General features: G+C 33.3%; 2 protein-coding genes across 3 annotated transcripts; one reads left to right on the top strand and one right to left on the bottom strand.

Moving 5' to 3' along the window:
• Nucleotides 1-11: 11 nt before the first annotated feature.
• Nucleotides 12-10,111, top strand: LOC128234568 (cilia- and flagella-associated protein 45-like). 2 transcript variants are annotated; one of them, XM_052948862.1, is made up of 11 exons: nt 12-137; nt 1,148-1,437; nt 1,688-1,832; nt 2,471-2,641; nt 2,867-3,047; nt 3,533-3,699; nt 4,183-4,290; nt 4,726-5,033; nt 5,388-5,612; nt 6,237-6,312; nt 8,224-10,111. In XM_052948862.1, exons 1-10 carry the CDS (start codon nt 135-137, stop codon nt 6,304-6,306), a joined length of 1,668 nt encoding a protein of 555 aa, XP_052804822.1. In that variant the 5' UTR covers nt 12-134; the 3' UTR covers nt 6,307-6,312; nt 8,224-10,111. The 2 variants fall into 2 exon arrangements, with proteins under 2 accessions (XP_052804822.1, XP_052804821.1); XM_052948861.1 differs by lacking the exon at nt 6,237-6,312.
• Nucleotides 10,112-11,063: 952 nt separating this feature from the next.
• Nucleotides 11,064-14,635, bottom strand: LOC128235648 (uncharacterized). Its single transcript, XM_052950453.1, has 2 exons — nt 14,532-14,635; nt 11,064-13,764 (listed from the first exon to the last, which is right to left on the bottom strand). The coding sequence occupies exons 1-2, from the start codon at nt 14,633-14,635 to the stop codon at nt 12,282-12,284; spliced, it is 1,587 nt and encodes a 528-aa protein (XP_052806413.1). The 3' UTR covers nt 11,064-12,281.
• Nucleotides 14,636-16,015: the final 1,380 nt, after the last annotated feature.

Below are 16,015 nucleotides of genomic sequence, written 5' to 3'. Positions count from 1 at the left end.
TCCGGAAATGATTTTACGCATGCGCACTTGCCTTAACGACGGGATAAAAACAACTTCAGTGGCCAGGTGACAGCTATGAAAAGACTGTAAAATATCTATATTGGACACAGTTTACATATAAAAGATTAAAAAACATGGTAAATATATACATTTAGTTACATTTTATTATCTTAACAATGTAAACATCACGATTATTTGCAACAAGCATGTCAAATCTGTAGTTTTTAGCACAATTCTGGTTCATAGTTTGATTGTGAATGTCTTATGGTCAAGAGTTAAAAACTTAGCAAAATATTTTCAACAGTCGAAATAAGTACAATCATGCAAGGCCTGCGATAGCAAGTACCTAGGCTTGTTAAAATTTAACAACTCATATAGCAGGGCTTGTTGAAAAAAGTTAGTCTTACTGTCAACCATAAATATGCCTAGCCACAATAATGTGGGTTTAGGCAACTTCGTTAACATTTGGATATTCATTTTGTTCCCTAAACGCCACAAGTCGACTGATTCATACAAATGTTAATTATATTCTTCAACTGTAACTCAACAAAACTTAACACTTATTTGATAAATAAAAACACAAAGTTGCACATTAATTATTTTAAGCCAATACCATTCTTTTATTACACACTTATGTGTTTCATGAAACACTAATTCAGATCAACAAAGCATTGCCATTTTAGTACTATCTAGCAGGTGTCCGTTATCTTTCCCCTCAATATGCTTAGCGCTGGGAAAAGATTAAGTGGGATTTGGACGCGCAGAATCGCCAAATCTATCATCAGACTCTGAAGCAGCTGTTTATATGGACTATAACAAGCCCTGCTTAAAATTGAATAATATAAATTTAGGCTTGCTCTTGTAAAAGTGTAACTGATATGATTATTATTGCTGTATCATAAAAAGAAGTTTCCAGTTTAGCAATCTGTTCTAACTATGCCAAATAATTTTAGGGAGGTTGGCTTGCAGTCGACAAAGTTAATAATTAAATGAATCCATGAAGTTAATAATTAATTGAAGTTTAAATATGAATAACCTGAGACAGTGATGGTACCTACAACACCATTTTAGTCACCAAGTCATTAATTTTCTTGTAGTATTGTACATGTATGTATAGTTCAATAAATAAATGTGGTATTTTTTACAGCCTGGCAGTGCAATCTCTGCTGTGGGGAGTTCCTCCTCTGCCTCCTCACGGCGAGGTAAAACAAAGAGCTACAGAGTTGTCAGCAACCACTCACAGATAGATGAGTCTTTATTCGGACAGCCAAATCATGTGGCAAAGAGACAAGAACTTTTGGAAAACAAATGGTCTGGTGGTGACAACAGAATTGAAGATTTAGCTAGAGAAAGAAGTGCAAGAAGAAATAAGAAAAACAAAAAGAACAACAAAGAAACAGTTCAAGTTATCACAAAAGACCTTATCAGAAATCTTATGTAAGTGTATTTGAGTGACATTTAATATTATCAGATGGTAAATCTTACTTGCCATGTTTTTCTTTTAAGCAGAGGAAGTTCTCTTTAATGACTTGTACAATTGTGTGTGTACAATGTATAATAAAAGTCATTATCACCAGTGTGACAAAAAAAATGTCAAGATAATCCTTACCTTGCTCATTGTCTTGAAACTCAAGCCAGGAAATAAAATCCAAATAAAAGAAAATGCATTTGTAATGTATCTTTTCAGTGTACCAACAGAAGACCCTAGTGGCCAGTCAGTTATCCTGCCGCGACATGAATACTACAGAATAATTCAGAACTCTAGAGTAATAACAAAATCAGAAAGAGAGCAAATGGACAACAGAATAAAAGAAGGGAAAGAAAGGGCAATGGTATGGGTTTTTTTTGCTCTGCACATAACTATTAAAGAAAATCCTATTCAAATTTACTTAACAAATTTGTGTTGTACTGTAGTTAGAACTTACTGTGTAAAATCTTAATGCTTAAGATGGATTGAGCAAGAAGTCCTACTTGTCATCACGATTTCACACTTTGTTCAAACTGATTTAGATAAGAATGTGCTTATAGTAGACAGGGAACTAAATTATGACGTCATTTCTGTTAAGAAGTAATATTTGAACTCTTACTGACTATGGTTAAGCGTAGTTCTTATTGGAAACTGATTGGCAATCTTAATGGCTTCAAATGTAGGTTATAATCTAATTTACATGACTGGCATTACTCCTGAGGAAAAACAGTAAAATATTTAGCATTTTAGCAAATAAATCAATTTTGTCAATAAAATAGAAACTCTTGTTTGGAAAAATACCATAAAATCATGTTCAATCTGTTTCACTAAATATCAGTTTGCAAACCGGGCACACTTTACCAGGTTTACTTAAGCAATCTGACATAAGAAGACAATTTGATGATTTGTTTTCTGAGAAGTTCCAATCAGATTGAGTACATACAATTTTGCTTAATTATTATGTACCAAGTCTCTGAGCCATTGTGTTGTGTGAATTTACAGGAGGAAAGTGCTGCAAGAAAGAATCAGATGAAGGCCTTGGACCTTGACAGGCGTAATAATGAGAAACTCAATGATCTTGAGGAGGAGGCCAAGGAGATGGCAGAGCACCTGCTCTCCAAGGCAACGGAGATGAGGCAGGAACAGGAGGATGAGATCAAACATCTTAATGAGGTGGGTAGCAACTGATGTTGTTGATTGAATATATGTTTTGGTATATTTTTTTCATATTCTGATTCTTATCATTTAACCTTTTCAAATGATATCAAATTGTGGGGAAACATGACATTCAAAGTTTAATTAATTGTACAATGGAATAATCTGTGTTGACTGCACAAATGGCAAGGTGAAGTATTTTGAGTTCATCTTTTCATTCATTTCATAATCTTACACTTGCAGCTGATTCTGAATGCCAAGTGCCACGCAATCCGTGACGCCCAGATCCTCGAGAAGGGACAAGTACGAGGTGAGATGGATGAGGAGGAGAAGCGGCTGGACGTGATGATGGAGGTAGACAGACAGAACGCCATCCGTGTACAGGAGGAGATCGAGAAGAAGAGGAAGGAAGAGAGGCTCATAGGTACTAGCTTTATTGCAGTGTATTATATCAATTACTTTTGTGAAAATGACGGAAGTTGTTATAATGTGTTTAGCATTTTCTTATTGATAGATGTATCTATAAGTGTAGGTCCATTAAAATTTAAAAAAAAAACAGTAGCTCCATCCTCACTTTAAAATACTTATTCTGACCTACTATTTGATAGTTTGTTCACTATGTTTGCTAACCAAGGTATCTCCCACTGTGGCTCGAATCTTAAAATTAAACGTTATTATTGACAATAAATGTGTTGTGACCATGCTTGAAGTCATGGTTCATTATTCCATCCACAAAATAATCATTAGTTATGCAATTTAAAGTAGTCTATTTTATAGCTACCAGTATCTGGTACACATTTTTATATTGCATAATTAATCATTAACTTAAGACCAGGGGAATTTATGTCTAATTGTTTTCACATTGTAGACCTTAAATCTTGACTAGCTGAAATCAATCTTATCCCTCAGGTGCGGCTAAACTGTTGGAGCAGATAACAGAGAATGAGCAGGACCGTCTTCTTGAGCTGGAACGCAAGGACCAAGAGAATGTGCATATGCAGCGCCAGGTTGAGAAGATGATGGATGAGGATCGTGTCATGCTGGACAAGAGGAAGCGTGAGCAGGAGGCTCTCAGGGTATGGGAGTTGTAGGAATCTGACCTCATCAGGGGCCACTTCATTAAAATTATAGGAGCTATTTTGAATTTATGAGATGTTTAAAGATTTCAACACTACTATTTATCTATTTAAAAAAAACAACCTATATATGTCATAAAAATCATAAGAATCTTGATGAAACAGCCCACTGATTTTTCGAAAATAGAATATAAAATGAGTATAAATCATTTAAACAATTAAGCTGATTCACTAATTATTTTAACCCAATTCAGAGAGATTAGTTGGCCTTATTGTTATCAGGAGTATTATTTCAGTAAATCACAGAGTCTCTTGGAAAACTGAAATGCTGCATAGTTTATATACCTGTACCCTTTAATTCAAGTGCATCATTAATTAAAATTGGAAATTATGTTGAAAAACCAAATGATCTATTTGAATGATGAGAATTTATGTTGCATGCCGTGAAAACTCTGTATAAATCTTGTTTCTCATGTATTTCAGACTGACCTAAACCTTGCTAACGAAGAGATCCTTGCCCGCCGAGAAATCAAGAAGCAGCAGGAGAAGGCTGAGGAACACAAGGTCATCGAGTACATGAAACAGAAAGCTGTAAGTTAACTTACACATAAGTGAAATTTTTGTCATGTCCCAACTATTTTTGACCCAAATTCGGAAGTTCTGATTTTGAAAAAAGGTCACTGTTGCTGTATTGCACTTATAATGAATTGAACTATAATACAATCAAATGCTGAACTCATTTCACAAAGATGATGACTTATGGTTTAAATTTGTGCAATTCGACACAATCATACAGAACTTTATTTCAGAACCTTTGGACATGTGAACTTTAAAATGTATACAACTGTGAACTTAATGCTTTTAGATTTTTAAGATATTCTATTTAAGCATTTATGGATACAGTATTTATTCAGCATCACTTATGACATTGTTGCAAATAAAAGGTCATCTCTATGTAAAAAGCTCTGACCTTAAGGGGAAAATATGATCATGTTTAAATATATATTCACACTTTTTATTCCTCAGGAGCGTGAGGCAGCGTTTGAAGAGGAGCAGCAAAGAATCCGAATTCAGAAGGAGAAAGAAACTGCTAGGCTCCGAGCCCTTCAAGAGCGTGCCCGTGACGAACAAGCGGACAGGGACGCCCTCCGCGCCAAGCGAGCCCAAGAGCAGGCGGAGCGTGAGTGGCGCAAAAAGGAGGCAGAGGAAGGAAGGAAGAAGGCAGAGACGGAAGCAATGTTAATTGATGCACGTAAAAACCAGATGAACCAGAAGGAGCACTACCTCGCCGTCCAGGCACAGAGGGAAAGGAACGAGTTCGAACGTGTGCTCAGGTATTGAAATGCTTTCAATATAATTGTGTTTTAAAATTTCAAGGCTATTATAAATTGGTTTTTCAGAAAAAAACAAGATGGTCAAATAAACAAGGTGGGCAAATGTTGCAATATTAAATCTTAAGCATATATAGGTATAATCATTTGTGGTAAATTTATAAACATGTATGTTTAAAGGACTTTGTTTACATCAGGTTTTGGGGCTTCAAATTCATGAAAAACTATTTTCTATTATGTGCATGCATGTTGTTGTTTTTTTAGAAATTCTTTTTCCTACTTAAGGTAAAAAACATAACGTTTACTGAACTAATGCATTTATTTTTAACATTTTACAAATTAAATATTTAACTCCAGGGCCCAGAAAGAGCTGGTTGAGAAGGAGCGTCGCGAGGAGCAGGAGGCCAAGAAGAAACGCCACGGCCATGCTGATGATGTGCGCGCTCAGATACGTGAGAAGGAGCAGGTGCGAATCTCTGAGAGGAACGCATTCTTCGAGGAGGGTGTAAAACTGGATGAGGAGGCCCGGGCCCGGCGCGCAAAGTTGGAGGATGTGAAGAAGAAGAAGTTGGAGCATCTTAGGTTAGTTCAGGCCCAACACTTAGCTCATTGTTTTTTATACTGGTCTTTAGCTCATTGTTTTTTATACTGGTCTTTAGCTCATTGTTTTTTATACTGGTCTTTAGCTCATTGTTTTTTATACTGGTCTTTAGCTCATTGTTTTTTATACTGGTCTTTAGCTCATTGTTTTTTATACTGGTCTTTAGTTCATCGTTTTTTATACTGGTCTTTAGCTCATTGTTTTTTATACTGGTCTTTTTATGCTTTCAGATTTTATTATTGGTTTTATATTTAGGCAAATTCTCAAACCAGACCCTAGCACATAGATAACATTTCTGTATTAATTTGTTTGGGTTGTAACAGTTTCTAAGTGTCATACTGGGCATTCCTTGTCCTAACATAATATTAAATAATTCTGTACGTAATGCAGATTTTTGTTTTAAATTTGAAAAATTAGGTTACATTGAATATGAAATTATTTAATTTACGGTCGGTTTGCATTATACCTGTTTTCATATTAATGGTTTGAATTCTTATGAATACTGTTTTTAGCTGAATATTATTAAGTAGTGTTTTTCATTTATATTTTAATTTCTTATTTTATCAGACAGTTATTTTCATTTTATTGGTTGTCCCTTTTTACAGAGCTGCAGGCATACCTGATCGCTATGTTACACATGTGGCCCACAAGGTCAATGTGAACATAAAGGCGTAAAAACAGGTGCTCATGTGTGCCCAGAAACTGCGTGTCTAATATTGTAACAACATTGTGTGTTGCCCGCAAATCTTAGTGTGTGTGCTTAACTTTTTCTTGGCTGTTGTGTTTTCTCAATGGATTTCAGTGACAGCTGGTAGTTTGGCATTGCACATTTAATATAAGGCCTAAAAAATACATTTGGTTCGGGTTACGCAATCCTACTGTTTTTAAAGACAGTTGGTAAAAAAAAATAAAAAATATATATATATATATATATATATATATATATATATATATTATATTTTATTTTTTTTAAGTGTGTGTTTTGCTATGTAGTTTAAAACCTTTAAAGCTTTAAATGGAAGATTACTTTAACACCATTCCCAAACGATGACAATAATGTTCTTTTATAAAGCTCATAAAAAGAAAATAATAATAAGCCTATCTTCCCTACCTGTTTTTGAAAATAATGTAACCCTTACCAAACCATTTTAATTTTTTTGGCCTAATCAATATTGATTGAAATAAATATTAATGTATGATACCTTAAGCATTCTTGAGGTTGACTTACATTGTAAATCATTATTTTCTGAAATTGTATATCTTTAGTTTGGAAATATCCAACATCACATACTTGAAGTTTTTATTTTGTGAATTCAACTGTGGTGTAACTCTGGTGTCTGGTATAATCTGTTACATTTTCTAATGGAGATTTGGGCCACCCTATCAACAAAAGTTCAACAAAATGTTGGGAGGTCTGGTGCCCAGATTACGAACAGTCTCAAGTCCTAGTCTAGACTCAGACTCAGAAAAGCATTTTTATAAAGGAACAAAAACTCATATTTACTTCATTTAAAAAAAAAAATGTATGTAAAGGTAAAACATTCAAATATTAATATATTTCAACAAATTTTACCATCAATACTCTGATAGAAGGAAAGTTACAATGAAATGAAGTTTTGCCATAATGAGTCTCGAGTCTGAACTTGAGACTGTTCGTAATCACTGCCCCAGGAATTTTAGTTGAATATTAATTACATTTAAGTGTTGAAAATAAATGATTTGTTGGAAAAATAAAAAATTCTTTGCCTACTCTGACAGATAAAGTTATTAGATATTAGAAGAATATCAATGGCCTCACTTCAAAATGCTGGATCTGCATTTTTTCTGCTTTGGAATTTTTGCATCACTAAAATCAACAAGGCATCTAACTGCAAAATGATGAATAAATAGTCCAATGAGAAAATGGTGTTGCATCATAAGATCAAAATGTCGAGCAATTGTTGGAAATCTCACAGAGAAGCAAAAATGCCGAACCTTCAGAAACTGTAATTACAAAAATGATAACTTCAGCATTTTGTAAAAAAAAATGTGTGATCGAATTACCAAGATCGAATACCAAAAACGTTGCTACTGAAATCATGGGATTTTGTAGCTTTGACATTTGGTAGTGAGGCCAGATTAATAAATTGTATTTACCCAGATATCGTGACCGTAGGATATATGCTTTGGTATAATGGCCCAAAAATGATTGTTTCATTTATTTATTATTTTGATGAAATTGATAAATATGCTTTTGTGTTGCAAACCTCATGGAAGTATTTTTTTGGAAAATTGTAGTGAGTTGCTGTGTTGCTATTTAAGATTTTATTTCATTAACATTTATAAAAAATTTGATATCTCATATTTTCAATTATCAGTAAAAGAAAAAGATCATTATGACATTGATCTTAATTTCAAATAGATCTTATATGAATTAGTAATTTTCAATTTTGGTCTCTTATCTTGAATATGTTCCAAATAATTTCATTGGATTGTTTCATTGGCAAGAAAGTTAGTTCGTAGTATGTAAATACAAATTTACACTCATACTTACACTATCAAAAATAAGACCTATGTATATTTATAAAACAAATTGTTTTTGTCCTTTTTCAGGAGTGCGGGAATCCCAGAGAAATACTTGAGCCAAGTGGAGAGGAAGATAGCTGCCCCTCAACACATCTCAGCATGAAACTCATCCTCTACATCGTCAACATGACATGCACAACATGTTCTGTACATTGTGTCTGTGATATCTTTACATTGAAATAAGTTTAATTATCTATATATGTGCATTATTTCTCGAGAAAAACTTGGAACAAAAGATTTATTTTTTTCATTTGTTTTTCTTCAAAAAATATATCTGTAAATTTGTAAACTTACCTTATGTTTTTATCAATCTATATTAAAATTGGTAGAGAAATAACAAAATAATATTGTTTCTTTTAACGAAGTTTGAGAATTTTTCAATAATGTATACACAAAAGTAAATCTAGAATGCCTTCATTTCGACCAAATATTTGAACATGTTTTTTATAAGATTGAGTATTAATCCTTATCTAAAAGCCTTTAAACTCAAATTTACCACTTCTCTTTTTCCATCTTTAGTTTTTTTGCACTCATGAAAGCAGAGAAAGTACATTACTTTCTGTAACATTGTTGTTTTTATTTATTTTAATATTTTGATTGTGTGTTCAAAAAGAACATGTAAACACCATTTCAAAATAACGTTGTTGATGGCTTGTTATATTGTCTATTGCATTTTATTGCTCATTTGCAATCCACATGTACATTATTTTTTGTGCACAGTATTTCACATACATGTAATATCAAAGCATTATGTGGCACCGACGTTTTGCAAAAAGATAAACTGCTGTTTTAACGTTTACTTGTATTAATTTTTAATCATTGTATTTTTATGAGAAGAAATTATTTTTCCTTTGAAAATATTGTTATAGTTTTAGACTTGGCCCATATTGTATAAAATAACAAAATGCTTTATTAGATGTGGTTTTTATTCCATTTTTATTTAAAATAAGTATTAAATTATTGGTTGTTGATTTTTAAACATTCTGAGGTTAAATAACTCCTGCCTCTTATTGTATTGTATTGATTCAAGGGTTAAAGTCTGTGGTTATAGCAAATTGATTGTCTTCAGGATGGATATAATTTCCTGTTTATTAACATACCGTATATGGTATTGTTGACTTTCAACATTAAACTTATTGTATGAAAACACCAGCCTAAAATCCAGAAAAGCAGTATTAACAACGATAAAACATGTCCAATTGGTTTTATTTACATGTATAATCCACACTTTGTGTGCTGTAAAGCATCTTTTGATGCTCTTATGAGATGGATTTGGCATATTTTTCCATCTCAGCCATTGTCCACATTTTAATAATTGTATGATATAACCATGGCCTGCAGAATAATTAGTCGCTAAGAGATTTAAAGCAGTATTAACAACAATGCTAAAATAATCGTTCAGTTTGTTTGTATTCATTATGTAGCCATCTTATCAAGAACTGTACGACCAGGGGATCAAGATTTTTAATTCCAGATTGCCTGAAGGTCACTTATTAAATTGAGCGTGTTATGTGCAAATTCTAACAAACTGAGTCTTGCATGCTTGTTCAGTTAACATTTGTTCCAAAATAAATGAGTTTGCCAGTTCAAAGAAGAGTAAGGTGATACTATCGTTGTCGTCCCATTGTGTGTACTGTCATGAATAATGAAAAATGTAGATTTATTTGCATTACATATTCAGGGTTAAATTTGCCCTAAGCTCTGTATCTTACCATATGCACACTTCTGGAAGTTGTTGTGTAACATGCATATGAATTATGATCAGAGAACGAACGTTTATGGTAGGATTAAATTATGTTCTATTACTTATTTAGATATATACATATATAATATTGAACGACTGAATGTTGATATAATGACTTCCTCTTTTTGTGAAAGAAAATGTTATGTAAAGACAATAAATATGTGATTTATATATGTGGTTGTCGGTCATACACCTAACCCATGCTCCATGAATTCCTATAATTTGTATTCCTTTGGATTAGGCCATGCCAAATTGATTCTTTGTTTAGCTTCACCGGTCGGGTAGGTTTTCAGCTTTCCAAATGAAAGAAAGGCTAAAAGACTAAAACCAGTCAAAACATGTATTATTTGTTGTAATTAACTCCAGATAAGCCAATAATCTAACTAAAATAAGTTGTTTTTATCAACATTTATGCGAGGACCAATAATACTCCCAGATTTATGAGAGCACTTATCCCTGATATATCTTTCTATTGTGTTAATGCCATTTTTTATAAATGAAACAATATACATCAAAAAAGTATAAAGATCGGCTTTAATCTAAAAAATCTAGGCCACTAGCTCAAATCTTAGGTTTGCAAAATTTCATCATCAAATAAAAAATCGGGTTTTAATGCGGCGTTGCCGCATTGGTGTCTTGTTGAGAACTAATGAATGGTTTTCATTATAAAAACTGAATAGATGGGTCATAAACAGCTCCAATTCTTAATTATTTTTTTAAATATTTTGTAAAAACGGTGTGACGAACTCTACAGGTGTTCATGTCTCTTTCCTTTCCCAAACCAATTGAAAATTAAAAAGGCTAACTTATTTGCGCTGTTTATAAACATTACTCAGTATAAATCTGAGACGCTGGTTACTGGCGTCTATGACACCCGCTCGTCATTCAACGTGTTACTGAGTTGGAATTCCACGAGTGTGTAAGGTATATATACAGTATTATAGTAAAAAGCCCCTCAACATAGAGTTTTGGTGTGAACACCATTTAGCCTGTGGGTTGTTTAAGAAAAATCCACATATATTCTCATACCCAGTCATTGTCAAAATGTAGATTGAACATTGATGTTTTAACATCGTTTCACTGGAATATTTAATCAGACGAACACAGAGTGATGATACTTAAATTACACAAAATGACAATATTTCAATTACACAAAATGACAAAACTTTAATTACGCAGGATGTCAATATTTCAACTACACAGAATGACAATACTTCAATTACACAGAATGACAATACTTCAATTACACAGAATGACAATACTTCAATTACACAGAATGACAATACTTCAACTACACAGAATGACAATACTTCAATTACACAGAATGACGATACTTTAATTACACAGAATGACAATACTTCAATTACACAGAATGACAATACTTCAATTACACAGAATGACGATACTTTAATTACACAGAATGACAATACTTTAATTACACAGAATGACAATATTTTAATAACACAAAATGACTTTAATTACGTAGAATGACTATACTTTATTACACATACTGACATTATACATTATTTTTTAATAACGCAAAATGACAACATTTCAATAACACAGAACATGAGAATTATTTTATATTAAACAGAAACTACAATAATGACAATATTTTAATTGCACAGAATGACAATACTAATAAATTACCCTGACCATGACAATAACTTAAATATTTTTATATTATAATTAAATATAAGTACTTAATATTAAACATTCAGGCAATAAATACATTGTTAAAGACATGCCAAATCACCCATATATTGTTAAGATATTCATAAAAATGACGAAACTATTATTGTACACCATTGATATATCTATGTTTTTGTATTATGGGCTGGTGGCCGTAAATTACTTAATACGCATGACTATATGCATGGACTGAGTTAGAAGTAACAAGTGTGACATATATTCAGCACTGATAAGCAACTATACGTATCGTTAGAAGTAGCAAGTGTGACATATATTACGCACCGATAAACAACTACACGTATCGTTAGAAGTAGCAAGTGTGACATATATTCAACACCGATAAACAACTACACGTATCGTTAGAAGTAGCAAGTGTGACATATATACAGCACCGCTAATCAACTACACGTATCGTTAGAAGTAGCAAGTGTGACATATATTCAGCACCGATAAACAACTACACGTATCGTTAGAAGTAGCAAGTGTGACATACATTCAGCACCGATAAACAACTACACGTATCGTTAGAAGTAGCAAGTGTGACATATATTCAACACCGATAAACAACTACACGTATCGTTAGAAGTAGCAAGTGTGACATATATACAGCACCGATAAACTAAAACGCGATTCTGGTTATCTCACAAGTCTACAAATTACCATAAATGTTTAACGAGGCCCCAGATTTTCTGCACTGGGATGCAGAACATTTATCGTATCCATCGCTGACATGATCACGACCAATCTGAGAGTTAGAATACAACTCCTCGTTCAAATTAGAGTTAGAATAGAAGTCCTCATTCAAATCGAGTCTTGGATCGTTATGAAGCCTGATAGGACTACCGTCCTCATCATATTCCGCCTTTCCAAGGGTGGTTATATCATTGCCATGATCTGATTGACTCCTTCTTTTACCATCCAACGGCACTGATCGCGGCTGCACATAAGAACCACGAATAGCGTCATATTGTTGATTTCCATCCACCGCATCCAACTCATGACTTTCCTGTGTATAATCCGTTATAAATGGCGTTTGAGTCTTGTTGCAAAATTTGCGTATCGATAGAAATAAAAATATAATGCCAAAAAGGGCTAGAATTGCACCTACACCTATAACAATGCCGATTACCAAGGAATTTGTATGAATTTTATTTTTGTCATCAAGAATGTCCGTACGATTGTAGACATTGTCATCAACTGTGTCGTTGTTGTTTCCGTGTTTTCGTCTTACGTTCTCTAAACAAACATACTTCCTCCTCTTGTTACAGTCTTCCGGTTCTAAAACAAGCTCGTTATTAACTCTCGTCACTACCAGGCACGGACTGTTACCCGTGCGGTCATCAGCAACAGTAAAACTACGAAACGTTCCTACCCAGTAATCAACTGTATCATTGACTCGTGCATTTATTTCAGATACCAACTGCGGCGTGACAGTTGGTAAAATGTTACCTGAGATAGTTTTACAGTGGTTTACGCTGTCAAACCAAGTCTTAGTTTCAGCAACAATGCAGTAAAACGTCCAAGAGTTGTTTATAAGATAGTGTCTATTGTTGTTTGTGCACACTTCCGGGTTTCTGGTATAACAGACGGATTTATGTTTTTCTGTGCATTTTTCGATGCTGGTATTGATTTGCATGTTGTTACACTGGTATAAGAATTTATCTTTTACCCTTTCTGTTTTAACTGCATACACACCCAACATTATATCGTTGGCTGGGTCGCATCGAGTCCGATTCGCTTCTACCATATGCCGTGTAAAGCAAACACAGTGTCGTGAATTAACTCCTATGTAGGCGTCTGTGGTTGATGTATCGTATCCACAATAATTTAAACAACTATAGATGGAAGCGCCGTTTCCTTCGCTAGCAGTGTTTTCGGTCCACACCACGCAATTTTCGAACACAACAGGCAAGCTGTATGAAGCAAATCCCGCTACCCACGCTGATTCCCCATCTTGTAAGTTAAAGTCAAATAACTCGTCGTATTTCACTCCAAGATCTGGGTGTTCTGGTGGATAACTGACCGTTCCTGGCACGGGATTGAAGTAATTGCTTGGTGCTAGTCCACCGCTGCCCTGGCATCTTTGAACTGCATTTTGGTGTAACCTCTTGTTGCTATATTCGGCTTGAACTCTGTTTAACAATAGGTACAACACAAGTACAGCATACAATTGTATTACGTTCATAATTCCAAATGAATGTATAGTGGCAACTAATTTAATAAATACAACTCAGTTATGTAAAGATAAAATAAATAACGTTTTATATGATGTACAACCGGACTTTTTTAAAGATTCCTTCGAGAGCAAAAGTCAAGTACTGTTATTTTCAAGGAACATAATAAAAAATCGGATTGCACTAAAAAACATGCACTTAAGACAATTACAGCGGAAATTGAACGGTCGCGTAAGACATCATCACCAGCTGTTTTAGTACCATTGTGTTTTACATTTGCCGGAAGCACACTTTGAACATGCCAGCACATTGTTAGTAGAAAGATGTGGTATGAGCAGTTTGTCTACATGTTTTGTAGTTACATTTGTTTAAAACGTTATTTATATACACTTACATAATTATGTAACAGGCGGTCGTGAGTACATTTCACGAATTATGGCTCATACGTTGGGATTACTGTGATTTTATTATTTACAAATATAACTATGTTTGAGAAACTTGATGTTGTTTTGTGAAATTAAAAGTTTACATATTTTTTTGCGAATTTAATGTTTCTTTACTATTTAAGCTTATATTGAATCAGTGTTCATTCAGCATCACTGCTCACATGTATACACAATAAGTTTGCAAATAAAGAAGTTGTTGCATCTGTAAGAAATCTGACCTTAATGGGATAAATATAATCATGATTTCGTATCGTTTCATGCTTGTTTTTTTTGTCCGACAGGAGCGGGAGCCAGCGTTTGAAGAGGAGCAGCAGGAGAAAGAATTCAGCTCGTCGGCTCAGTTGGACAGGAGCGAGCTTGAACGTGAGCTCTGGTTTGGACATGTTTAGGATGAAATTGTGCCTTGTAAGCCTGTCCGTTTATTTCAAGTTTATATTATATTTCAAAGATGATTAGCTTTAAAATAAGGTGATGACATTTTACATGATAAACTATTTTCTATAATAAACTTGTGTTTTGTATGTAATGTTTACCCAAGTTAAGGCTTATAAAAACTTGTTTTTGTGCCAACTAGGCATTCTTTGATCAAAGTTATAAAGGTAATATTGCACAGTTTTCTAACAAATGCAGATCATTTTTACAAACTGTTCAAAATACAGGGATGAACAATTAGGTTGCTCATGTGTGCCCAAAAACTGAGTGTTTAAAACTGTGTCGCCTGCAAATCTTAATGTGTTTGCTTAACATGTTTGTTTTTCTTCAATTGTGTATTCAAATTTATTTTAGCGACAATTGGAAGTTTGGCATTGCACATGCACTGTAATAGATATTTATTAAACTAAATGGTGTAGGATACCTTTTAAATTCCAGAAGTTGACTTACATTGTAAATAGTTATTTCCTGAAATTTAATTTCTTTAGTTTGAAAATATCAAACATCACATACATGAAGTGTTTATTTTGTGAATTCAACTGTGATTTAACTCTTTTATCACATGTATGTATGTGCTAAGTGTACCAATAAAACTTGTGTCTGGTGGAATGTTACCTGTTCCAATGGAGAATTGTGCCATCGTATCAAGATTCGTACAAAAAATGCTGGGAGTTCAAAAAATTTTAGTTAAATATTATGTCAGTGTTATAAATAAAAATAATTGTTTGCAGGAAAAATGAAAAATAAAATGCATTAACTTACAAATAACGTTATAGATATTACAAAATATATTATGACAAAATATATATTTGATTGCAAAATAAGATGTCCCACACTTGATTGTTTTATAAATTGATTGTTTTGATGAGATTAAGAAGTTAGTTTTAGTGATGCAAACCTCATGGAATTGTTTTATGGAAACATTGAAACATTGAAGTGTGATGCTGTGTTGCTCATTTTAGAAGATTTTATTTCATAACATTTATCAAATTTTAAGAGTCTTTTTTTTCCATTTAAAAGAAATAGATCGTCATGGCATTATCTTAATTTTAAAAAAGCTCTTATATGAATTAGTATTTTTGTCACTTATCACGTAAAAGTTCTTAATAATTTCTTTTGTTTCTCTTATTGGCAAGAAAATTAATTCTCTTATACATACAGCCTCGTATATTATGCCAGGTTGAGACATATATACATATTTATTCCATTCTTGTTTTTTTTTTCAGAAGTGATGGATTTCCAGAGAAATACTTGAGCCAAGTGGAGAGGAAGATAACTGTCGCTCAATACATATTTGCACGAAACTCATCATCTAAATACATATTTGCATG

This window comes from Mya arenaria, chromosome 5, assembly GCF_026914265.1.
Source record: "Mya arenaria isolate MELC-2E11 chromosome 5, ASM2691426v1".
Taxonomy (NCBI): Eukaryota; Metazoa; Mollusca; class Bivalvia; order Myida; family Myidae; genus Mya; species Mya arenaria.
This window is presented reverse-complemented; position numbering and strand designations above follow the sequence as displayed.

What these genes read in the sequence shown, in the direction of transcription:
- LOC128234568 (XM_052948861.1), top strand. An exon ending in GAAGGAAGAGAGGCTCATAG is followed by an intron (nt 3,048 to 3,532) that starts GTACTAGCTTTA and finishes CTTATCCCTCAG; the next exon opens with GTGCGGCTAAACTGTTGGAG. An exon ending in AAGAAGTTGGAGCATCTTAG is followed by an intron (nt 5,613 to 8,223) that starts GTTAGTTCAGGC and finishes GTCCTTTTTCAG; the next exon opens with GAGTGCGGGAATCCCAGAGA.
- LOC128235648 (XM_052950453.1), bottom strand. Translation starts at nt 14,635, where the DNA reads ATGTCCAAACCAGAGCTCACGTTCAAGCTCGCTCCTGTCCAACTGAGC. An exon ending in AAACGCTGGCTCCCGCTCCT is followed by an intron (nt 13,765 to 14,531) that starts GTCGGACAAAAA and finishes ATTGTTAAACAG; the next exon opens with AGTTCAAGCCGAATATAGCA.